Source organism: Pan troglodytes, chromosome 1 (genome assembly GCF_028858775.2).
Source record: "Pan troglodytes isolate AG18354 chromosome 1, NHGRI_mPanTro3-v2.0_pri, whole genome shotgun sequence".
Lineage (NCBI taxonomy): Eukaryota > Metazoa > Chordata > Mammalia > Primates > Hominidae > Pan > Pan troglodytes.
The window spans coordinates 177,127,535-177,153,987 of NC_072398.2; the positions used below are offsets into that span (position 1 = coordinate 177,127,535).

General features: G+C 44.0%; 1 protein-coding gene and 1 pseudogene across 9 annotated transcripts in view; one reads left to right on the forward strand and one right to left on the reverse strand.

The window, feature by feature from the left end:
• YIPF1 (Yip1 domain family member 1) overlaps positions 1 to 14,037 on the forward strand; it is a 39,010-nt gene extending 24,973 nt beyond the window's left edge. For 5 of the 9 annotated variants that reach the window (XR_002938027.3, XR_010153933.1, XR_002938028.3 and 2 more), the window contains 3 exons: positions 5,604 to 5,701; positions 10,717 to 10,767; positions 13,500 to 14,037. Coding sequence is in view for 4 of the 9 variants with exons in the window: in XM_003308116.7 (XP_003308164.1) it covers positions 5,604 to 5,693 (90 nt within the window). In the remaining 5 variants the exon portion in view is untranslated. The remainder of the gene's footprint in view (positions 1 to 5,603; positions 5,702 to 10,716; positions 10,768 to 13,499) is intronic. The other 4 variants (XM_003308116.7, XM_063802110.1, XM_063802107.1 and 1 more) reach the window with 1 other exon arrangement.
• Positions 14,038 to 23,816: 9,779 nt separating this feature from the next.
• On the reverse strand, positions 23,817 to 26,363 carry LOC107973585 (large ribosomal subunit protein eL37-like; annotated as a pseudogene).
• Positions 26,364 to 26,453: the final 90 nt, after the last annotated feature.

The following is a 26,453-nucleotide window of genomic DNA, read 5'->3' on the forward strand; positions in this document are numbered from 1 at the left end:
GGAAGTGGTGAAATTATGAGAATTTGGCTTTAGTCTTTGGTTTTGCCTAATTTCAGTAATCTGATGAGAATTTGGGGTCTGACCAGAGGAAATAGGTGTGGATGAGTGTCTGTATACATTTATTCCTTGGTATGGGGGTTGTGGGGGGTGTGGTTGGTTCCAGGACCCTCTATGGATACCAAAGCATGGATGCTCAAGTTCTCTATATAAAAATGGTGTACAGACATCCTCCTATGTGCTTTACATCATTTCCAGATTACTCATAATACCTAGTGCAATGTAAATGCTATGTAAATAGTTATTATACTGTATTTTAAAATGTGTATGATTTTTATTGTCATATTGGTTTTTTTAACTTACATATTTTTAAAGAATATTTTTCATCGTGGTTGGTTGAGCCTGAGGATGCTGAGCCTGTGGATGTGGAGGGCTGACTATATAGAGTTAGGGAGCTGGGGTGGGGGATTCTGTTTTTGGATGTCTTTGCTGATTTTCTGCACATACCTAGAAAGATTTTTGAAATTTAAAGTTTTATTTAAAGGTAGAAAGTTTAAAGTTTAAAGGTAGAAATTAAAAGTTTTAAATTTGAAGGTGGAAAGCTTGAAAATGAAGTCAGATATGGGAAAGTGGAGTTACTTTTAAGGTGAACAACATTTAAAAGAGTGTTTGAGTTCATATGTAGGTGTCTTTTTAGGGAGAGCATGTGCCTTTGAGTCAGATAAGCCCAGATTGAAGACCAGCTCTGTCACTCATTGGCTGTGTGAACTTGGAGATGTTATTGTTCCTCTCTGAATCTTAATTTCTTAATCTGTGACATGGGTATATTTCCTGCCACAAGATTGTTCTGAGAGGCAAATAAAATGATATCTATAAAGCACTTAACATGGAACTTGTCCTGTAAATGCCCATAAATTAGGTCCCTTTCCTTTGATCCTAAGGAGACATGGTTTTATGTCTTCTGTACACACTGTGCACAAAATTTGCTGTCCACGGCCTTAACAAGCCCTGTTGCAGGTTTTGAAAAAAAAATCAGAGTCCAAGAATGTTAAGGTCCCTAATAAAGGAAAGGACATGGCCATGGGAAGGTGTCTTAGTCCACATGGCAGGTTTCCAGACCCTTGGTCAGGTTTTGCAATTTTAGGAGTAAATGTTTCTTTGGCATCATTTGATCTTTAACATTTTTGTGTAGATAACCATGTCTCATTAAATGCATTAATCTGATTAGAATTTCATTAGATTAATGAAATCCCAATGCCTTATCATTAAACAAGTTTCATAAAAAGTGCCAAGTTGTGAAACACAAACCTAGTTTACATGCACTTTACATGTGCGTAAGCTTTAAGCCCTTGAGGCGGGCCTGTTGGTTTGAGTCATGGCAGAATGATACTATTAATTTCTGGCACTTGGAATCTCTGAGTTGATCCCTTAAAATGCTGCCGTGACTCTTCTGGGACTTTTCTGTCTGCTGAAGAACATCCTTTTCATTGTGACCAACTCTCACTGGTATCTCTCGTCCCTCACTGGCATCTCCCGTCTCTCTTCTGAAGTTCTTCCCCTCACGTACCTGGCTGAGAAGTTGGTGAGCAGAAGGAGGCAGGAGAGGAGGCATTGCCTTTCTCATTTCTCTAAGGAATAGGAGCAGGGCAGGTTGAGCACTGAAGCAGGGAGTTATTATGGTTATTATTAAGAACCCACTTCAGGCCGGGCTTGGTGGCTCTTGCCTATAATCCCAGCACTTTGGGAGGAAGTTGCAGGCAGATGGCTTGAACTCAGGAGTTCGAGATCAGCCTGGGCAGCATGGTTAAACCCTGTCTTTACCAAAAATATAAAAAAATCAGCCAGGTATGGTGGCACGTGCTTGTAGTCTCAGCTACCAGGGAGGCTGAGGTGTGAGAATCGCTTGAGCCTAGGAGGTGGAGGTTACAGGGAACTGAGATTGCACCACTGCACTCCAGCCTGGGTGACAGAGCGAGACTTCATCTCAAAAAAACAAAAAAAAGAACCCATTTCATCTAGTACCTGTGGCAGGACCTTTTACCTCCTGTGCCTATTGTTCCCTTTTGGGGCAGATGGCGCTGAAACCAGGATTTACCTGCCCATCTTGCTGCTCAGGAACTTTCTAAAAGAGCGTAATTCTGAAGCAGGGAGTGCCCTGGACTGAGAGATGCTCAGCGCTGCAAACCTAGGCAAGAGACTTGCTTCTCAGAACCTTGGTTTCCTCATCTGTGAAAGGGATTGTTGTTTTCTTGGGGTTTTGTGAGATGCCGTGAGCTGGCTGTGAAAGCCCTCCATATGCTGTGAAGTGTTCCTCAGATGCAAAGTCATTAAAGGAGCCTGTGTCGTCAGACACTGCCAGGGCCAGTATGCTGCTTATTCCTCCGTAGTACCCAAGTAAGAGTGGTCCAAGGTCCCACAGTTGGTACCCGGGCCAAAGCTGAAGTCTTCCACTCTTAATGACAATGCCCTTCCTTGTTGCCTCTCACTGGCATCTTCTCATCTCTCCTGAACTTTTTACCCATTACACACCTGGATGAGAAAGCAGTGGAGATGAGGAGACAGAAGAGGCTGTTCATTCTGTAAGGGACTCAGAAGAGCGGGACGGGTTGGACTGTGGAGCAGGGAGGTCCTTGTGGGGTGCAGGGCCTCTTCCTGGAGAGGAAGGCTCAGTTTTCTCCTTCTGGAGGAAGGGAACCATCCCGTGGTCAGGTGTCTAGCCAGGGGCCCATCATGCCTGGGTTTTGTTCTCCACAGTGACCAGCCCCTCCTTTTTCTTCTGGAGGCATTGTGCGCTGCAGAAGGGCTGAGCCAGAAGTTAGGAAACTTGGGTTCCAGTCTTAGCTCCACTGTCACCTGCTTGGGTGATTTCCCTTCTCTGGACTCCTGCCTCCTCACTTAGAAACAGGGGCCGATCGTGCATGCCATGGCAACATCTTTACGTTGCAAGGATTGAATGATATATGCAGCATGGAAAATATGACGAGTCATGTAAATGGAAGACATTATTATTAGGGCAGAGAGAGGAACTAGCAGGGGAGTTATTTGAGCTGAGGGGCACCGGCTGAACCAGGCAGCTTGGCTTCCTCACTCTCCCCTGGGGAACACGGATTGGTGTTTTTGCCTTAGTGCAGTGAAGCATATAACAGCCCCACACTTGCCAGGGGCCCCTCGGTGATTGCACATGTAAATGATGTCTAAGTTATATAACAACACACTGGCAGGGATGACTAAGGAAGCACCTAGAGGCTGCACCTTTGGTGTATGTTTGGAGATGTACAAGCCTAAGTTTGAGGTGGTTACTGCTGGCTTTTACAGGGAGCTGTGCCCTACCCCTACTCACAGAGAGCCTGCTGATTCAGCTTTGAGGTCTCCACGGTGCCTAGATCTGGACTGGACATAGACTAGGCGCCAAATTGCAGGAAGTGTTGGAGAATTAGAAGAGCACAGACTATGGAGATGGACTCGACTGGATTGAAATCCTAGCTCAGACACATAGTTGTCTAGCCTTGGGAAAATCTCCATTTCTTTGAGCCTCAGCTTTCTCATCTTTAAAAGGGATAAAATGGCCTGTTACAGCATTTTTGAGCAGATTAATGATCAACTATATGTCTGGTGCACAGTAGGCATTCCCCAAATGATGGCTGTGATTGTTATTAAGCATTTGTGGAATTAATGAATCATAGAATTCAAGATTGTTCAAGGAATGGCCCTAAGAGATCATCTTTTCTTTTTGAGTCAGAGTTTCCCTCTGTCACCCAGGCTGGAGTGCAGCAGTGTGATCTAGGCTCACTGCAACCTCTGCCTCCTGGGCTGAAGCAATTCTTATCCCTCAGCCTCCTGAGTAGCTGGGATGACAGGCATGTGCCACCACGCCTGGCTAATTTTTGTATTTTTAGTAGAGGTGGGGTTTCACCATGTTGGCCGGGCTGGTCTTGAACTCCTGGCCTCAAATGATCCACCTGCCTTGGCCTCCCAAAGTGCTGAGATTACAGGTGTGAGCCACCACACCCAGCTGAGATCTTATTTACTTTTCTTCCCTCCCTCCCTCCCTCCCTCTCTCCCTCCCTTCCTTCCTTCCCCCCTCCCTTCCTTCCTTCCCTGCCTGCCTTCTCTCTTTCTCTTTCTCTCTCTCCCTCTCACTCTCTTTCCCTCTCTCTCCACCACACCCAATCTCTCTCTCTCTCTTGAGTCACCACACCGAGCCCCAAGATCATCTTTTCTAATCCTTTAATTTTATAGATCAGAAAGTTGAGGCCAAAGCAGGTGGAGCGACTTGTCCAAAGTCACAGTGTGAGCTAATAGCAGAGCCAGGTGTAGAAGCTGGGCCTCTTTGCTCATTCTGTCTTACAAGGGCACCCTGCAGTAGCCTGGAAGAAAGGCTTTGTTCCTGCATCCTGGGGGCTTGTGGCACAGTGCACCTGAGGGAGAACTGGAGGAGCCCAGCACTAGCACTGTGGCCCCATCCCCCACTTAAGTTAGGGACTCTTCTTTCCTTGCCCCAGAAAACAGCTGCTGGAAGGGTTCCTAAGGAGGAAGCCTCTTAAAAGTAATAGAGTTGCTCTGGGAATGGGGCAAACTAGAGGGAGTCTGCAGAGAAAGATATCATCTGGAAACTTTTCAAAAAGAGTTAACATGGAATAGCAACAGGTAGGGGAGAGCTCCAACATGTTGTGTTGGTGCCCCCTTCTGGCTGATAGAGAGCAGAGCTGGTGAAAAATGGTTGTTGGCTTTCTAACAGTGTACCTTCCTAAGGGCACTGACCCCAAGGCGGTGTCATGAACATTCAGTGGGCCTTGATGTAGTAACAGATTCACCTTTCCTTTGAACAACCAGTATTCAAGGGTAGTGAGATTGGTATTTTCCTGGGCTCAAGTTTGGCTTCGCTCAAGTTAGGCTTCTCTAGACCTAATGTCTTCCCTCCTTTACCTCCTTCTGACTTTTGACCGTTAAATTGTAGATGGTGAGTGGAAGCACTTAGCAAACCTTTCGTTTCCCAGCTGAAGAATTTTTAGGGAAAGCATGCCTAGCACTCTCTTTTCAAGGTATTTGCAGAAAGCCAACTAACTAGTTTAGCAGCAAGCTAATGTAGTTCAGTTCATTAGGTATTGATTGGTTACATACTGTGCCAGGCCCTGTGCAGGGGTGCTGGTGACACAAAGATGAAGAAGGATACAGCCTTTGCCCTGGAGGAAAGACTGTATAATGTAGTGATTAAGAGCTTGTGCTTTGGAGTCAGAGCGACCTAGCTTTGAGTTCTGGCTTCACCACTCATTAGCCATGTTCACCTGATCAAATGACAGTCTCTCTGAGCCTTAGTTTCTTTATCTGTCTAATGAGGATAATCCTAACAACCTCATAGGGTTATTAAGAGTAAGTCATGTAATATAGTAAGTGCTCAATACATGATAGCTAAATTTTTTAAAGTACGCACAATTTAGTGAGACAAACGTAAACAGAGATGGTTGTAGTTTAGTGTGATGACAAATATGGTAGGAAGAACTTAGGGACTGTGAGAGTCCAAAAGTACTGTTAGCATGGAGTCTAAAAAAACACTTACCCGGACCACTGTCTTTTTAACTCCCTCCTGGGTCTTTTTTTTCCCACAGGCATACTTTTTTGATGCACCAGAGATGGACCATCTCCCAACAACTACAGCTACTCCAAACCAAACAGTTGCTGCAGCCAAGTCCAGCTAATGAGGAAAGTAAGAGATTCTATTTTTATTTTGCTGTGTGGTGCCATAAGACATGGGCAGGTGTATCAATTCTGTTACTGTTAGCTTTAAGCACAGAGGGCCAGACCCTTTCATCCTTCTGCACAGTTCAGTGTGGGTTTGTGCATGTGCATGTCTGTGTTTCTGTGTTCCTCTTATTGAAGGCCTCTGTTTTGAAATCCACATGATACTGGCTTTATAGAGTTGGATAACATGAGCTCTTAGGTTCTTCTGTAAGAGGAGCTCCTGCCTTTGGTCCCAGTAGAGGGGACTCTCTTCTCCCTGAACCCTTTCCTGGAACACAATATGGGTGTGTTCCATTTTATAACAATCCTGGTGGTTTTTTCTTTTTTCTTTTTCTTTCTTTCTTTTTTTCTTTTTGAGACAGAGTTTCGCTCTTGTTGCCCAAGCTGGAGTGCAATGGCATGATCTCAGCTCACTGCAGCCTCCATCTCCTGGGTTCAAGCGATTCTCCTGCCTCAGCCTCCTGAGTAGCTGGGATTACAGGTGGGTGCCACTACTGCCTGGCTAATTTTTGTATTTTTATTAGAGATGGGGTTTCACCATGCTGGCCAGGCTGGTCTTGAACTCCTGACCTCAGGTGATCCACCTGCCTCAGCCACCCAAAGTGCTGGGATTACAGGCGTGAGCCACCGTGCCCGGCCATTTATCTGGTCATATAATTTATCTGGTGATCCCATTACACTTTGTATTAAGTATCACTCTCATGGTGCTTGAAACACTAATGGCTGACTAATCATGTGTCCATCTGCCTATTCATTCATTTGTTCGGCTATTTATTCATTCATTTGTCCACTGTATACTACAGTGTCTCCCCAGTTAGGCTCAGCTCGACAAGAACAAGGCATGGTGTTACTCTATATCTTCATTGCCTACCACATAACCTAGTATACATAGGGCACTCAGTAAATATTTGTGGCATGAATAAATGAAGCCACACTCTGCACATGATCTTGCTGCAGGACAAGAACCTTTACTTTGCTTTGTAATCACAGACTGTCCTTTCTGCCCAAGCTGCTCTCTCCCAGAGGCATGAGATGTATGCAAAAACCAGGGGCTTAGAATTAAATAAAATTACAATTAAATCCCAGGTCAGCTATGGTGGCTCACGCCTGTAATCCCAGCACTCTGGGAGGCCAAGGCAGGCAGATCACTTGAGCTCAAGAGTTTGAGACCAACCTGGGCAATGCGGCAAAACCCCGTTTCTACAAACAATACAAAAAATTAGCTTGGCATGGTGGCATGCTCCTGTAGTCCCAGCTAGTTGGGAGGCTGGGGTTGGAGGATCACTTGAGCCTGGGAGATGGAGGTTAAAGTGAGCTGTGATTGTGCCACTGCATTCTAGCCTGGATGATAGAGAGAGAACCTGTCTCTAATAATAATAATAATAATAATGATAAACCCCAGCCCTACCATGTACAAGCAATGTGCCTTGGGTAAGGGGCTTACTCTCTTTGAGCTTCAGCTAACTTGTCTTTAAAATAAGAATGACACAACCTATATAAGATTGTAGTGAAGGTTGGAGATTATTTTTATAAAATCTCCTGGCACATAGTTAAGGTGCTCAGCAATAAAATCAAAGCTACTGCCACTCTCAGAGTGCATCAGTAGTTTATGTTCGGTGGCTCCCACTGACTTTACCTTGATCCTTTTTTCCTTTTTGTAAAACAAATGGGGATTTTCCCTCTTAGTTGAGGAATCCAGGTTGTAGGCCCTGTAGGTTGACTAGATATGACTGGTCAAATGCTTTCCAGTTCCTTAATGGTAAGACAGTCACCCTGGCCAGTAGAATGACTGGGAACTATTGTAAAATGTCAGAGTCTACCACTTTTGCCTCTTCCTCTCTTCTCATGGGTATGCGATGTTAGAATCAAAGAAGATCAGAGCCCTTGGAGACATTAAATAGCATGGGCTTCCCTCCTCATTTTACAATAAGGAAGCTGAGACCGAGAGAGGACAGTGCCTTACCCAAGGCCACCCCAGAGTTCTGGGGCAAACTAACATGTGTCTATCACATTCCATTTGACAAAACACTTTTTTTTTTTTTTTTTTTTTTTGAGGTGGAGTCTCACTCTGTCGCCCAGGCTGGAGTGCAGTGGCGCAATCTTGGCCCACTGCAACCTCTGCCTCCCGGGTTCAAGAGATTCTCCTGCCTCAGCCTCCCAAGTAGCTGAGATTACAGGTGCCCGTCACCACACCTGGCTAATGTTTTGTATTTTTAATAGAGATAGGGTTTCACTATGTTGGCCAGGCTGGTCTTGAACTCCTGACCTTGTGAGCCACCCACCTTGGCCTCCCAAAGTGCTGGGATTACAGGTGTGAGCCATCGCGCCCGGCCTGACAAAACATTTCCTAGTTTATTCTCTCATTGGCCACTCTTACCGGCTCTCTTGACCACATTGTATGTATAGATGAGAAGGCTGGGCTGAGTAAATCTGGGTTGACTAAGATCACCTACCTCTTAGAGGCAGAGCTGGGACTCATATCTAAGTCTTGGGAAGCCAATTTTTGAGGTTTTTCACTTTCCCATTTTTTAGACAAATGTTCTTTTTACCACTAAAACGTGCAGGTTCTCACTGCTAGCCTTTGGCTGTTTGATGGAGCCTTCCTCTGTGGGTCTAGAGGTGTTTAGTAGCAGTCTCCACACTCCTTTGATTGCATGTCTTATCAGCTGAGAGTTTGCATGCTGTATTAATTATCTATTGCTGCCCAGTGGTATTACCACAATACACATTCTCACAGTTTCTGTGGGGCAGGACTCTGGGGATAGCTTAGCTTGCTCCTCTACTTCAGATTCTCTCTCAAGGCTACAGTCAAAACGTTGGCCAGGGCTGGTGTCTCACCTGAAGTCTAGACTGGGAAAAGATCTGCCTCCCAACTCACAAGGTTGTTGGCAGGATTCAATTCCTGTGGCTTCGTAGAATGAGGGCCTTCTTGCTGACGGTCATTTGGAGACCACCCTCAGTTGCTTGCCACGTGGGCCTCTCTGTATGATCACTCACTTCATCAAAGCCATAAAGGGAGAGAGAGGCAATCGAGTCTGATAGTGAGATGGAAGTTGCTGTCCTATATAATGTAAACATAGGAGAGATGGTCGTCACCTTTACCATCTTCTATTGACTAGAAGCAAGTCACAGGTCTTGCCTACCTTCTAGGGGAGGGAATTACACAAGGGCATGAATGCCTGGAGACAGGCAGGGATCACTGGAGGCCATTTTAGATTCTCAGTCACAAGCACAAACTAGTGATACGTGTATATTTGAAGTATTTGCATATACTGTTGTCAATCCATATAGGAACTATTAAAGCTTTAAATGCCATAGCCAAGTTGTCAGTTTAGCATTATGGGGCCAAGAAGGGAGGGACTCAGTTGGAGTTGGCCTGGAGGGAAGCTTCAGAGAGGGGCTCTTGTTTGAACTGGGTCGTGAAGGTTGAGCACAGTCAGTTAGCTGTTCTGGAAAAAGTAGTCTGCTTCCCATGGCTCTTGGGAAGATGAAGACCTAGGCTGTACAGGGGAACATGATAAGACGATGTGGACTCACATCACTGAGAACAAGACAATCCGAGCCCAGCTGGAGAGGGACAGAGGTAGAGAACGCAATGGCAACAGTGTCCTGGGTCTCTCTTTTGGCCCAAAGTACCTGACATTGCCATGTTGAGGGTCTCTCTCAACCTGCCTCTGAGCTAGGACTTAAGTTATTTCATTTCATTTTGGTTGTAAAGGCCTTCAGAGAGTCAGAGCAGCATCTGAGAAGAGCCTGCCCCTCAGGGCCCTTGAAGACTTAGCAGACTGGTGTACACAGATTTGATGCCTCTGCGCTTTGCTCAGATCTATGAACTTGGCTGTTAGTGCCTCCATTTGGGTGTCAAGTCTCCAAATGAGGTAGTGATAAACAGCTTCTTTGCAGCCTCCCTGGCAGAAGCATCAATTGCTTTGCTGATAGAGAGGCTATCCAGAGCCCTGAATGCTGCTGATTTACGAGCTGGCTGTGCCTTCTACTGTCATCTCTGGACTCCCAGCTTTCACTGAAAAATAAAGGCTTCTAATCTCACCAGTAACCTACCTTCCCCATGTAAATCTGTGTATTGGAAAACTTAGCCTAGAGCGCATTCCCAGGAGAGCGTTGGAAGGCTTAGCTTAGAACACATTCTAGGGAGAACCCCTTCTCTCCCTGGAACCTCAGGATCATAGGGGAGCTTCCAGTTACAGTCATGCATTGCTTAATGATGGGATGCATTCTGAGACATGCGTCATTAGGCAGTTTCATCATTGTGCCAATATCATAGAATATACTTAAACAAACCTAGATGGTATAGCTTACAACACACTTATGTGGGATAGCCTATTGCTCCTAGGCTACAAACCTGTGTGGCATGTTGCTATACTGAATACAGCAGGCAGATGTAACCCAATCGTAAGTATTTGTGTACCTAAACATAGAAAAGGTACAGTAAAAATATGGTGTGATCTCATGGGACCACCATTGTATACGTGGTCTGTTGTCAACTGAAACATCATTATGCAGTGTGGGACTGTACTTGTAATCAGCATGCTACCCCTACGTAAGTTATTGAAATAATATAAAGAATATCTGGCTTCCATCCTTCCTTCTTCATTAACTTTTCACATGAGGGCAGTGCTATGTCTTCTCTGAGCCAAGACCCTGGTAGAGCCTGGAAACTGTACCTGGGAAGCCCTGCTTTGGCTTGAGGGCTTGAGACCACATCCAGATTGGGGTGAGCTTTCCAGGGGCGGTGACAGGTGGGGCTGTCTGGAGGAGGGCCATCAGCAGATAATCATATCGCAGTGTGATCAGGGCTTTAATTAATGATGCAGAGAGGGCTTCTGGAGAGTCCTTTGTCATTAAATCCTCCTGATTGGATACACAGGGTTTGTATGCAGTTATCCTTTCACTCGCTCACATTGTCAAGAGTGTTCATTTCACAAGCCTTGTCTACTTGGCAATTTCCTGTTTATTTTTCAGGACTCACTTGAGATACCCTCTCCTTGCTGAAGTTTTTCTTGACTACTCCAGGTAGTATTACTTATTTTCTTTTCTGTGCTCTTCTACAGCTCTCGTATGTTCTTCTATTATGGCAGTTTGCTTATTCACTGTAACTTCATAGACTGAGAGTTCCTTGAGGGCAGAGCTTTATTTACCAATATAGCTCCCTAGCACCCAGCAGATACTTGGAGAAAGCTTCATTTGAACAAGTTGTTAGGCCAATCATATAGCATCAAAACTTTCTTGGATTTATGTGGCAGGTTACTTGGGAAATCTTTACTTGTTCATTCATTGAAATTCTACTCTGTGCTGGTGAACAACGGAGATCAGTCCTTACCCTCCCAGATTCTATACTCCAGTTTTACATCTCATACGCCACACAGACTAGAAGGCCCTTTTACATTAAAGAGAGAAACATGATTATGGGAACTTCTCATTGGAACATCCCAGATCAGACTGTGGTGACATTGGAAGGTTTGGCTGCAGGGCTGAGGCAAGGAAAGGGACAGAGAATGCCCATGCGATAGTGCAGCCACCCAAGATGGGGAGCCAAAAGTGGTCAGGAGTCAGGTCATAGGCCAAGAGGTGGTAGAGGCAATCTTCAAGAGGTAAGGAAGTGCTGGCTGATGGTGACATTAGGGACCAACTTTGGCACAAAGGGCAACAGCATCTTACTTTTCTCCCTCTGGCCTAAGTGCCAAGAATTCCCAACCTCTTCGCTTCTGGCCACCCATTAAAAGTTGGCAGCAGGAGAAGGAATTTTTTTTTTTCTTTTTTTTCAGACAGAGTCTCACTCTGTTGCCCAAGCTGGAGGACAGTGGTGCAATCTCGGCTCATTGCAACCTCCACCTCCCGGGTTCAAGTGATTCTCATGCCTCAGCCTCCTGAGTAGCTGGGATTACAGGAATGCATCATCATGCCTGGCTAATTTTTCTGTATTTTTGGTAGAGATGGGTTTTTGCCATGTTGGCCAGGCTGGCCTGTAACTCCTGGCCTCAAGTGATCTGCCCACCTCAGCCTCCCAAAGTGCTGGGATTACAGGCATGAGTCACCATGCCTACCTGAGAAGGGAATTTTCTAGTCTTCATATTCTTCCCTAGTCTTGACATTAATTTGGAACAGACAGCTAGAAAGAGGAGAGAAAAACAGAGTACATATTTATGAATATAAAATCTTGAGTGCTTGCTCTGTGGGCCCGTTTGTCCCTACCTTTATTTAGCATTTCAGAACCCAAGTTGATGGTTACTAAAAGGCTGATCAGGGCTTTAGGTTCTTTCATGCCAGCAAATTACAGTGTCTGGCTTTCTCCAGCCACTTTTCACAGATATTTTGTTGGCAATGTTTCTCTTTTCTTGAGCCAGTAGACTTGGGCAGTTAGCCCTTGCCTTAGCCTCACCTTCGTGGTATCATCAAACGCTGACATCTGAATGTGGTATTGTCCTGTTGATGTCTCCAGGAAGGCCTAGCTCATTCTCCCAAGTGGAAGGCTATGCATTAGGAACTTATTCTCCACCATATTCCTTAGTCTTCCCTGGATTTAACTCTATCTCCAGCCCCTCTTTCCAAGTTTCCCTGTCTTGCAAATCCCCAGGTAGGTATACCAACAGTTGCCTCAAATTCATTGCATTCCAAGCTATACTCATCCCCCACTACAACCAGATCCTCCTCATGTTTTCCTGTCTCAGGGAGTGGCACCATCATTTATACTGTCCCTGACTGCAGAGTAGGTTAGATTCTTTATTACACCCTCGCCTGGCAAGTTAAGATTATAATTAAATAAATAATATTTTCTGTATTTGTTTGCCCTGTTGCTTCTCTTGGTAGACTGGTTCCTTGACAGTTGGGACCATGTCTGTCTTGTTCATCACTGTCCCCAGAACCTGGCACATGGGTCCTCAATATTTGTTGGATTAATTAAGAAATCCAACCAGTCACCCAAGATAGAAACCTCAGCATCAAGGTAGATTGTAGATTCCCCCCACTCACCTTCCACATAGTATCAGTCAGCAAGACCTGTCTTTTCTATCGCTGAAGTATTTTTCATCTCTGTCCTGTTGTTACCATACCCAGTGTTCAGGACCGATCATTTCATATTTGAACTGCAGCAGTAACATGATGGCTTTCTCCACTTCTTTTCTTTTTCTCCTTCCAATTCATCCTATACACAGCCACAGGGGTCTTTGAAAATTTATAATTCTGACCACGCCTTTAACTATGTCACTTCCCTACTTAGAAACTTTTTTTTTTTGGCCCCCTATTGCCCAAAGAACAAAATTGAAACCCCCTGCATTGCCACAATCTATCCCTGATTTATTTGTCCTGCCTCATATCCTGCCATTATCTCCTGTATAACCTTACATTTCAACTACCCTGGTTTTCCAGGTCCCAGATCTTTAAGTCCCTCCATATCCACTCTTATCTTTTCTCCTCTAGTGCTTAACACAGTGCTGTCACAGAGAAGAGAAAGAGAGAAGGATGGGCGAAGGTAGCTTTAGGATCTGGCTTGGAAAGGGTCACTGGGTTTCCAAGCAAGTAGAAGAAAACTTTTTAAAGCATCATCTTTCCTCCAACACTAAGCTCTACTTTTAGCATCAAAATTAGACTCAAGCCTTAAGATTTGGGGAATTGGTGGCAGCAGACTGCTCTGGTGTTGGGAGTTATATCTCTAAACATACATGAATATCCTTTTCTACAATGTAGCTCTTTCCTGTCGGGGCGGCGGGGGGTGCTTTATCTTGAAAGTTTCCCGTTTTGTTTTTCAGTTCTCTTTTGTTTTTTGGAGCATGGTTCTTTGTGAAGTGGCATCCACTGCAGGAAAGCAGAATGAGCAGAGCCAGCAGAACTGATGGAGTGGCACAAACTCCCAGTGTCTGGATGGTGCCACACTGGCGCCTAATCACCCGTTTAACAAGCAGAAATTAAATGTTGCTCAGCACATGTGTCTTTCAGCTCTTCTTTTTCACCCATGGATGATCATTGCGAGCATGCGCTGATTGGACTGAAATGCCGGGGAATAGGTTAGGCATGCTCAGTGCCGTCCCTTTGCCACCACAGTCAAATGACATGCTTCACTGTGGTACCTTAATACCTGAAATAGAACCATGGAAAATTCTGATGTCCTCTCTCTGAATTATGTACAGACTACCTGGGGGATCCTCTTCTCTCCAAATGTTAGCCATCCTGAAGTAGCCAAACAGTAGAAACTTCGGTGGGGATTAACCGGGAGCTTGAAAATTTGTCTTTGGTAACCTGATACTGGACAGCTGAACCGAATGGCTGCAAAATAAATACCTCACATGATGTCTGTGTCTGCATTTTGTGACTTTGACCTCAAGTTTTTCCTTGATGGTTTGTCTGTACTGGAGGCTGCTGGGAATCTGATTGAATGTGCTCGGTGTTATGATGTGTGGATTAAAATGGGACATCTGAATGTTTCTTCCTATAAGAATGGAATATCAGTTTTAAAGAACACATTCGGCCAGAAGTTGTGGCTCACACCTGTAATCCCAGCACTTTGGGAGGCTAAGGTGGGTGGATTGCTTGAGCCCAAGAGTTGAGACCAGCCTGGGCAACGTGGTGAAACCCAGTCTCTACAAAAAAAATACAAAAAATTAGCTGGGTGTAGTTGCGCATGCCTGTAGTCCCAGCTACTCGAGAGGCTAAGGTGGGAGGTTTGCCCAGGTGATGTTAAGTATCCTCGAGAGGCCGAGCCTGGAGGTTGAGGCTGCAGTGAGCCACTCCAGCCTACGTGACAAAGTGAGACCTTTTCTTAAAAAAAAAAAAAAAAAAAAAAAAAAGTTCATTTACATCCCATTTTGACAAATTTCAGAAAATTCTCTTAGGGCACTTGGAGTACCTGGCACTTTGACTTCCTGGCTAGTGTGCGTTAAAGAGAGAAACCAGTGACACCGCAAAGAGCTTTAACATACTTTTTGTTCAAAATGCGTATGATCTGGGAGGCTGAGCTCCTGATGGTCAGGATTGCTGATCACCTACTGTTTCTGTCGTCCTCTGTATGAGTCTGTTTTCATGCTGCTGATAAAGACATACCCAAGACTGGGAAGAAAAAGAGGTTTAATTGGACTTGCAGTTCCACATGGCTGTGGAGGCCTCAGAATCATGGCAGGAGGCAAAAGGCACTTCTTACATGGTGGTGGCAAGAGATAATGAGGAGGATGCAAAAGCGGAAATCCCTGATAAAACCATCAGATCTTATTCACTACCATGAGAAGAGTATGGGGGAAACCACCCCCATGATTCAAATTATCTCCCACCGGGTCCCTACTACAACATGTGGAAATTATGGGAGTACAATTCAAGATGAGATTTGGGTGGGGACACAGAGCCAAACCATATCATCCTCTTCCAGACAGAATTCCCTATATATTTCTGAGATAGCTACAAAGACACATTTGGACTTAAAAGGTTGACCACGCAGGTAAAGGAAGACACATAAATCAGGCTACAATGAGCTTAACATCACCTTGGGAAACCTCCCATCAGATGCTGAATATCCCTCCATTAATTAACCAACGAATATATTCTGAGCACCTACTATGTGCTGGGTACTATTGTATGTACTGAGGCTATAGAACAGTGAACAAAACAGACAAGCTCCCTGTTCTCCTGGATCTTACAGTCCAGTGATCACTGCTCAGTGGCTGCCGGCATCCGGCTTTCTCCAGGCAGCGTTTCCTCCTTCAATGGCCTGTTCTGTCAGAAGTGCCTCTGCAGCCATCACTGGGTGGTCTTTGCTCTGCCCCTGGGCCTCACAGAACAAGTGTGAGCCTTATTCCCTTCAGATATTTGAAGACAGCTGTTTTGTGTCCCTTGAGTCTTCTAAGTATTTTTTTTCTTTGTCTTGCTCTGTCTCCCAGGCTGGAGTGCAGTGGAGCCATCATAGTCCACTGTAGCGTCAAACCCCTGGCTCAAGGGATCCTCCCACCTCAGCTTCTCAAGTTGCTAGGACTGCAAGCTACTAAGTACTTTTAAGTCGGTATCACCGGTAAATTTTTCCAAAAATATGTTTAGAGATTATATAATAAAGTGGCCAGGATTTAATTTTTAAGTAAGGATTTTAGACACAGCCAGCATTGTCAGCACCATTATCTTTATAGAAGAAAGGATATTATAATATCAAATAATCTGGAAGGACATAATCTTAGTACTAAAAACTTGGTAAGTTTAGCTTTATGAAAAACTGACTGTTAATTTTTTCTCACCTAGCCAAGACCAGTGAAAGTTTCATGAACTAACCAGCACCACCATTTGGGAGCCACTGCCCTTGGGACCTCCATGCAGCTCTTACGAATTACATTCAGCTGTAAAAGAACCCTGAGAAGCAGTAGCTTAAATAAATTTGCCGTTTTGTCTTTCCTATGTAAATAGAAATTTAGAGATAGTCTGAGGTTAACATGGCTGCTCCATGATGCCATCTCTTTTTATTTTTCTTCTGCCCAGCAGTCCTTAGCATGAATTTGTCATCTACTCCCAAGATGCCTGTGTTACCTCCAGCAAAGGGTAGGTGGTGCGGAGTGTGGCTCCAGGCCAAAAACCCATGCCTGATCTTTCAGGCCTGACAAAGGCCTTACCCAACAGGCCTCTTGGGAAAAGCTGCCAGCCCAAACCAGACTGGGTGCCCAGTGAGTGCCATGTGTCTCTGAAGGGACTACAGTCAAGGATACTCTTACGCATATCTGCATTTCATGCCCAGGCTCCTCCATTTGGAGGCCTCCTAGCCATAGCCTTTTTCAGGTGCCTTTGCAGAGACCAATTTATCTATGGGGGACCGGGGAACTTGAAAATATTTTTTTCACTTCCAAGGCTCAGTACTTTTCTACTCCTAACCCTTCCCCCTCTTCCTCTTCTCAGTCCCCAGGCCCTGTGAAATGGCAGGAGCCTTTTGTTTAGGGATCAATTGGCAGTGAGACCATCCCCACATTTGCACTGATCCACCTGACCCTTGCCTGGCACTGGTTCATGGTGGGAAATGGAACATGAGGGGAGCCAGCGCTTTCTCCTGGTTAGCCTGTTGCTTGTACCATCACAGTAAGTGATGAAAGGCTTGCTGTTACTTCATTTTCACTTGTCTTAACTGTACTCCAAGTCCTGGCAGCTCAGCTTTTTCCAGCTCAACTCAGCTCTTGACAGGCAGCAGGAAGGGAAAGGGTAAAAGAGGGTTGGCCAGTGGAGTTAGCCTGCCTTGTAATGAGCTTTCTCCAGAGAAAAAAGTTCATGTCTTATTGGTTAGAACTGTATCCCACAGTTACCCCTAGCTGCAAGGGAGGCTGGGAAATACTCTTTAGCTGGGCACACTGTCACCCTGAATGAACCAGAATACTGTCGGTAAGGAAGGAAGACAGAATGGGTTTTAGACAGATAACTAGTACATCTTGGAGCCCCTCCTTTTACAAAAGTTGGTGGTGGTTTGTCCATTATCAGTTTGATTTAATTGGTTGGTATCATACAAAGAATTGAGAGAAATGAATTTTGGGAAAATGGCAGTGGCACTAGCATACTTTTTGAAGCTCCCTGAATTCTCTCATAGAAACAGGGCATCTGGGATAGCAAAATCAAAAACAAATCGGCATCTACAACAAAAGGTGAAAAGGTATCCCCACAAACCCAAAAATTCAAGCAGAGGGAATCTTCTGGCAGCGCCAAGACTGACATGGTATCAGCATTTTAATGGAAAGAACCACAGGAAAGCAACAGGGTGTCTGCGAAATTGGAAAATAAGAGCACCCCAAAACAGCCAATAGGTACTCCCTGGAAAGTGCAATGGGCTAATAGGAGAACAGCAGCTGGAACTGGAGTTTCGTAATACCCAGTTTGCAGCACATGCATGCAAGGGATCCACAGCAAGTTCTGAAGAAGCTGGAGTAACCAGGCACCAGAAAAGAAACTGCAGGGAGCAAAACGCAAGCGAAGCAGGCCAGGGATATTTGGGGCAAAGAAAAGAGAAGTCCAGATGAGAGTCGGGGAGGGGAACAGAGCAATGTCAGAAAGATGAAGCTGTATTTTTGAACATGTCATGGAAACAGAAAAGGAAGCTGTAAAGCCTTGAATTTAGAAAAGCTATTCTGCCTCACCTCTTCCTCCTAAATGTGCAGGAAAACTAATTTCACATAAAAAAGAGTAACAGAAAGGATCACAGTCAAATCTTGTAATGAAGTTATTATATGAAAAATGAGAACAAGGAGCAGAATAACATCCCTAATGGTAATGAAAGCATTGCAGACAGTCATGCTCACAAAACCAGATAAAAGCCATAACTTAATGTTTTAAAATGAGCTAAAATAAGAAATGGTGCAGGATATGAAAGAAAATCACTAATCAGAATTATAAGGCAGAAATTAGGTAATAGTACTGAGGAAAGAATTGGAAAGAAAAGAGAAAACTCATCTCACAAATGAAGGCTGAATTATAATAGAAGGGATATTAGAGTGAATGAGCACAACAGATAATGCTTTAAGGGAATAAAAAGTGAAAAAGGAGGAAAACAGATTAAATTCCAGAATGAATAAAGAGAAATCAAAGAACTTAAGAAAAAGTGACCAGTATGGGTCGGGCGCAGTGGCTCATGCCTGTAATCCCAGCACTTTGGGTGGCTGAGGCAGGTGGATCACCTGAGGTCAGGAGTTCAAGACCACCCTGGCCAACGTGGCGAAAACCTGTCTCTACTAAAAATACAAAAATTAGCCAGGCATGGTGGTAGGCGCCTGTATTCCCAGCTACTCAGGAGGCTGAGGCAGGAGAATAACTTGAACTTGGGAGGCAGAGGTTGCAGTGAGCCGAGATCGCACCATTGCACTCCAGCCTGGGCTACAGAGCAGGACTCCATCTCAAAAAAAAAAAAAAAGTGACCAATATGGAAGATAGGCAGAGAAGATCTAAAGATGTATTATAGATGTCCAAAGAAGAAACAAAAGCAATGGAGAAAAATACATTTTTAAAAAACTATAATTAAAATTTTCTGGAAAAAAAGACTACATATAAAATGGGCACACTTATACCTGGGGAAATCAACACAGAAGATCAACACTGAGACACAGTTGGTGACACTGTTTTATGTCCAAAGACAGTGGTAACATAGATACCCAAAGAAAGAAAATATGAACTAAGGATTTTACACCTAGCCAAACTGGCCACAGACAAGACATTATCAATGTGGAAGAACACAGGGAATATTCCCATGAGACCTTTCCGAGGTATCTTCTAGAGAACGTACTTCAGACAACCCAAATGACTGTTAAGACATTGACATAGCAGTTGGTGAGCACGAAATACCTGTTCACATGTAGAACTTAATAATGCTTATATGGGAGAAAATAGAGTTTATAACGGTTATGTGCCCTTAAAATGAATCTACAGTATAACTAAAAAAAGAGGAAGGAGAATGGGGAGAGCATGTTTAAAGCAGAATAAATCTGCTGGTTGCCTTATAGATATAGCAAAAGAACTTTGCTTCAAATCACCTGCTGGAGGATAAGAAGGGGAGGAGGAAGAAGTTACTAAATAACGTCTATGTTGTTCATAAGAGGAAAACAATAGACAATCATTACCTATTTCCCAAACAGAGGGGATAAAAGATGTTATAGATAGGAAATGAGGCCGGGTGTGGTGGCTCACACCTGTAATCCCAGCACTTTGGGAGGCCGAGGTAGGCAGATCACCTAAGGTCAGGAGTTCAAGACCAGCCTGGCCAATATGGTGAAACCCTGTCTCTACTAAAAATACAAAAATTAGCCAGGTGTGGTGGTGCGCGCCTGTAATCCCAGCTACTTGGCAGGCTGAGGCAGGAGAATTGCTTGAACCCAGGGGGTGGAGGTTGCAGCTGAGCCGAGATGGTGCCACTGCACTCCAGCCTGGGCGACAGAGTAAGACTCCGTTTCAGGAAAAAAAAAAAAAAGGAAATGATTAGAACAAAAATACAAATACAAACCTTTGTAAATTTTTTTTTTTTTTTTTGAGACAGAGTCTCGCTCTGTTGCCCAGGCTGGAGTGCAGTAGCATGATCTTGGGTCACTGCAAGCTCTGCCTCCCAGGATCACGCCATTCTCCTGCCTCAGCCTCCTGAGTAGCTGAGACTACAGGTGCCCATCACCACGCCCGGCTAATTTTTTGTATTTTTTTTAGTAGAGATGGGGTTTCACCGCGTTAGCCAGGAGGGTCTTGATCTTCTGACCTCGTGATCCGCGTAATTTTTTTTTAAAAAGCAAGCAAGCAAATAAGATATACCACACTGAAAAATTATTTATATAAAAGAGCTGAAATGTTAAAATTGATACGAGTGTGTGAGTCCGTGCTTCTTTTTACCTCAGCTTGGCTTACTCTCTAAAATATTTTATATATATATATATATATATATATATATATATATATATATATAATCAGTCTTGAAGGACAAGTGTGATAATTAAATTTATATGATATGACTTAGAGTATCTAGTATATAATAAGCATTCAACCAAAACATGGTCTCTAGCCTTCTCATTTAGGGAGGGGCAAAGCTAGGACTTAAGCCCAGGACTGTCTGGCTCCAAAGTTTGCTCTTTCTCTACTATGCTACTGATGGCAGGATGTATTCAATAAGGGGTAGAATTCCAGGATTTTTAGAAGAGGAGGAATTCAACAGGAAATACTTCATGGAAGACATGGAATTTGAAGATGCAGAGAGTCCAGATTAAGCAGAGGTATGAAGGCAGAAAAAAATAAACATGATGTCATGATGTGTTGGTGAGGGGATGAAGGGTCTGTTAGATCGGCTTTAGTATCTTAAACCTATACTTCGAGGCTTCATCCATTTTCCAAGAACAGCCTGTAAGCTAAAAACGGATAAAGCCATTTCTACCAGATGCATGCACTGGTTGGGAGTATGGTTGAAGAGGCTGAGTGTCTAAGGAGGAGGCCTTGTGTACTCGACAGAAGGGTCCTGACAGCAGGGACTGCACTCCTGTGTCTACCCCCACAGAGCCTAGCAAAGTGCCTGGCCGGTACTCATTGCTTGGTAAATGCTGGTGGGGTGAATTAATAAGGTGATGCATAAAACAAAGTTTTTCAAGGACTTTTCAAGTCCTCTTCAGGTAACTGCATTTATTGATTTACTACTGGTATCTTTGGGGATAGGTTAGGCTCTTCTAAAATAATCAAGAACTGGCCGGGTGTGGTGGCTCATGCCTGTAATCCCAGCACTTCGGGAGGCCAAGGTGGGCGGATCACAAGGTCAGGAGATCGAGACCATCCTGGCTAACACACTGAAACCCCATCTCTACTAAAAATAGGAAAAAAATTAGCTGGATGTGGTGGTGGGCACCTGTAGTCCCAGCTACTTAGGAGGCTGAGGCAGGAGAATAGTGTGAACCCAGGAGGCGGAGCTTGCAGTGAGCCGAGATCGCGCCACTGCACTCCAGCCTGGGCGACAGAGCGAGACTCCATCTCAAAAAAAATAAATAAATAAATAAAAATAAATTAAAAAATCAAGAACTGTAAGTTATAGTTTAAAGCAGCTTAAATCAAAGTTTTATTTCTTGGTCATGTTGTAAGTTGATCACAGGCTGGCAGGAGACTCTGTTCACTGTGGTCACTCAGGCCTCTGGGGTGATGGAGTAACAAACATCTAAAATATTGTTGGTCAGTGTGCCAGAGGAAAGAGAGCTCTGGAGAGTCTCATAATGGCAATTAAATTCCACCGTTAAATGATATATGTTATTTCTCACAATTTATTGGCTAGAACTGTTACGTGGCCATACCTAACTTCAAAGGGGGCCACGAAGTGAAATCCTATCATGTGCCTGCAGTATTAATGACTGTCACATTATTTGAAGGGTGGGGGCTCAATTTAGATAGGTCCATAGAAATAAAAGTCCATAGAAATAAGGAACAGTGCACACCACACCTGTAATCCCAGCTACTTGGGAGGCTGAAGCAGGAGAATTGCTTGAACCCGGTAGGCGGAGGTTGCAGTGAGCCAAGATCGCATGCCATTATTGCCCTCCAGCCTGGGCGACAGAGTGAGACTCTGTCTCAAAAACAACAACAACAACAACAAAACAGTGCAGAACAGTGCACACTATTATCCCCCTTTTTACAGTTGAGAAAACTGAGGCACTAAGAGGTTGAGTTACTTGCCCAAGCTAACCACCCTGCCATGAAGCACGGAGCCAGGACTCATCCCCATTTGTCTGACTCTAAAGCCTTTACCTATTGCCTCGCATATGTATTTATGTGAAAAGCCTTTGATCCTGCCTCTTCCTCATATCCTTGGAAATGAGGCACTAAGGAGCCCTACCTTCACCCACAGATTTTATTTTACTGTCTCTGTGTCACAGGCAGAGGGTTAAGTCAGTCTTTTTAACAAACTAGGCAGAAAAAAACTTAAAAAACCTTTAAAAAAAAAACTAGGAGAAGAAACATTAAAAAGCATAGATTACACACTTTGCAACGTGATGTGAGTTTCCCCTCCTGGATCTCCTTCTCTCTGCATCAGCCTTTACTTTGAGATTTCACCCCGAAGAAGCAGGCAGCAGAGGACAGCCCACCAAACTGCCAACCAGGAGTGCAGCCAGGCTCCAGAGAGGGGGCATCAAAGGAAGAAGGAGGAGCCTGACTTTTCTTTCCACGTTGCTATGCCTTTTGAATTCTTCCCAGAGGCTTGGAGTTTGGCAATAAAATAATAATAATAATAGATAGTTCAGAGTTATTCTGGGATATGTGTTCTCCACACCCCACAGGTAAATATCATCTATATGTTTAAAATTTATTTTTTGTCTGACTCACCACAAAAATACTGTTGTACAAGAGACTTTGTATGTCCAAGGAGCTGTCTTTCAAAGTGAATGTCTTCTATTTTGTCTTTGCAAATAGCTAATCACATTTTTTTTTTTTTTTTTTTTTTTAGATAGAGTTTCACTCTTGTTGTCCAGGCTGGAGTGCAATCTTGGCTCACTGAAACCTCTGCCCTCTGCCTCCCGGGTTCAAGCAATTCTCCTGCCTCAGCCTCCCGAGTAGCCGGGATTACAGGCATGCGCCACCATGCCTGGCTAATTTTGTATTTTTAGTAGAGATGAGGTTTCTCCATATTGGTCAGGATGGTCTTGAACTCTCGACCTCAGGTGATCCGCCCACCTCAGCCTCCCAAAGTGCTGGGATTACAGGCGTGAGCCACTGTGCCCGGCCAGCTAATCACATTTTATCATGAGTTAGCAGCCTTTCTCTTGGAAGGACTGAATTTGAAACAGGTTACAGATTGGGAGAAGAAGGGTTATTTGCCACCACCACCCTTTATATTTTTTAGGCTATAAAGTATTAAAGGCTATGCAACAAGTGAAAATTTTGAAGTAAAAACTTCAGGAAAATGACAACTCATTTAAAAATATTAGGGCAATTTAAAAACAGAAAGGAATTCCCACATCCTTGTGTGTTGTTGGGTGAGACAGTGATGGTTTAAAATGAGATTCCAGAGTCTTCAGGGACTCCCGTTATTCATGTGTTAGATCTTCTTTGCCTATTTTCTCTATTTGTCACTTAAAATTGTTTTTGTTTCTTTATTCCTTTTTTGATTATAAAAGTTCTTCATTTGTTATGACATTACTGTTGTGTTTCTTTGCTCTTCTAATTCAACTTCCATTTTATAATAATTGTTTAAATTTTTATTTCTTTCCTGAGTTCTATCACATGATTTCTGAGTTTTTCTAATACTAACTGGTATTGTTCTTCATGTCTTGTATCATTTTTTTTTTAATTTTTAAAAACCAGCACTTTTTTTTTTTTTTTTGAGACAGAGTCTCACTCTGTCACCCAGGCTGGAGTGCAGTGGCGCAATCTTGGCTCACTGCAACCTCTGCCTCCCAGATTCAAGTGATTCTGCTGCCTTAGCCTCCCGAGTAACTGGGATTACAGGCTCCCACCACCATGCCCAGCTAATTTTTGTATTTTTAATAGAGATGGGGTTTCACCATGTTGGCCAGGTTGTTCTTGAACTCCTGACCTCAAGTGATCCACCTGCCTCAGCCTCCCAAAGTGCTAGGATTACAGGCATGAGCCACCACGCCCAGCCAACCAGAACATTTATTGGGTGACTAATCATCAAAATTCTTTTTTTCCTTTTATTTATTTATTTTTTTTTGAGACAGAGTTTTACTCTTGTTGCCCAGGCTGGAGTGAAATTCTTAAGATGAACTGGATGCTGCAACAGCTGCCATCTTAGGTCTAGGTGTTGTTCCTTCACGGAATCCCTGCCTGAATCTGTGGTATACACTTTTTAGGTGCCTCATTTGACTAGTCCCGGTGGTATTTCATCTTTCAGCATTGGTACTCCAGTGTTACTTCCTCTTGTACTTGGCAAGGTGGCACATGTGCCACAGGTTGACTTCTGAAGGGGGTAGGCCTTAGGGGCACAGCGGCAGCACAACATGTGTGTCTTACTGCAATGCTTTCCAAACGATGGTGTTCCCTTTGTGGCTGAGACCAAAGAGGTCTTGTATCATTTAAAAAATTTATTCTATTTCAAATAATTAGTTTATAGCTTTCTTTTTCTTTTCTTTTCTTTTTTTTTGAGATGCAGTCTCACTCTGTCTCCAGGCTGGAGTGCAGTGGCACGATCTCAGCTCACTGCAACCTCCACCTCCCTGGTTCAAGCTATTCTCCTGCCTCAGCTTCCTGAGTAGCTGGGACTACAGGCATGTGCCACCATGCCCAGCTAATTTTTGTATTTTTAGTAGAGACGGGGTTTCACCATGTTGGCCAGGATGTTCTCAATCTCCTGACCTCGTGATCCGCCCACCTCGGCCTCCCAAAGTAATTCAAACGGATTACAGGTGTGAGCCACCACGCTCGGCCAGGTTATGGCTTTCAAAGGCTCAGAGAGCAACTTTGGATAGTTGCAGGCACTTCTGGGTGGTGCTTTCAGCAGCTACAGGGTGCTCAAATCAATAGAGTCGTTCTAACAGCAGCAGGGGCACCACCCTCAGTGGCTCAGCATTCAGTGTTGTCTCATGTCTGTAATGGAAGTAGTAGCTTCCTGGTATTTGGGCAATAACTCCTTTCTGCTGTTAGCTACTACAGCCCCGTTCTTTCTTTCCTATGCTTTTTTAGCCTCTCCAACAACTTTGTTATCAATTCCCTGCATTAAATCCCCCTTTGATATAGGTATCAAAAGTTGTTGTCCTGAAGAAACACTGTCCAATATAGTTAATTTCTTCCACTCATTCATTATTCATTAAATAAAAATTCATTTATTACTTACTAATGTAATGAGTACTTTGGAAGCAATGATAAACAAGACAAAGTCCCTGCTCTTGTGAAGTTTGTATATTAGTGAGAAGTCAGACAATAAGAAGTAAACAAACAAGATGATTTAAGACTGTGATAGGTGCTATAAAAACAGAGGCAGAGGCTGGATGCGATGGCTGATGCCTTTAATCCCAGCACTTTGGGAGGCTGAGGCAGGCAGATCACCTGAGGTCAGGAGTTTGAGACCAGCCTGGCCAACATGGCAAAACCCCATCTCTACTAAAAAATACAAAAATTAGCCAGCATGGTAGTATGCGCCTGTAATCCCAGCTACTCAAGAGGCTGAGGCAGGAGAATCACTTGAACCCGAGAGGCGGAGGTTGCAGTGAGCTGAGATCATGCCACTGCACTCCAGCCTGGGTAAAGGAGTGAGACTCTGTCTCAAAAAAAAAAAAAAAATAGATGTGGCTTAAACAATAAATAATTGTCTCTCTTGTGTAAATGAAATTAGGAGGTAAAGGCAGGTAGCCTAGAACTGATATGGTTGCCGTAAATAATCAAGTCTCCTTTAGGCTCAGTACTTCATTTCCCCTACAGTGTGACCCCCTTTCTGTGGTCCAGTATGGTGCTAGAGCTCCAGCCAACACATCCCAAATCCAGGCAGCTGAATGGAGGATGGGATTAAGAAGAGGCAAAGACCATCATGCAGTAGCTCCCTTTTAAGGGGGTTTCTAGGAAGCTACCATGCAATACTTTGATTATATTTTATTGGCCTGAACTCAGTCAGCTGGCCATACCTAGCTGCAAAAGAGGCTGGGAAATGTAACTATATGCCCAGTTAAAAAACTGGGAGTTCAATTATTATGAAAGAAGGGGAGAATAGATATTGAGGCAGACAACGAGTAGTCTCTACCCCAAGAACCTTAGAACCTGAGGTGTCTTTATGAACACTCATTTGGACTGATTTTTTTTTTTTTTTTTTTTTGGACAGGGTCTCACTCTATGGCCCAGTCTGGAGTGTGATGGCGCCATCACTGCTCACTTCAGCCTGAACCTCCCAGGTTCAAGCAATTCTCCTGCCTCAGTCTACGGAGTAGCTTGGACTACAGGTGTGCACCACTACACCCGGCTAATTTTAAAAAAAGTTTGTTGTTGTTGTTGTTGTTGTTTTTGTGGAGATTAGGTCTCACTATGTTGCCCAGGCTGGTCTCAAACTCCTGGCTTGTGATCCTCCTGCCTTGGCCTCCCAAAGTGCTGGGATTACAGGTGTGAGCCACTGTGCCTGGCCTGGACTAATTCTTTACAAGTTTTCTCCACCACCGGATAGATCTCTTCACGGCAGAGACTTGATCTATCAGTTGTATTCCCAGTTTGTCCTGCAGTGCTTTAGACATGATTGATAGTAACATGATTTTGGAAGTGAATAGGATATAATCTTAAAGCATTCAGGAAGCCATTGTTAGCAAACGTTGCAGAGCAGTAGA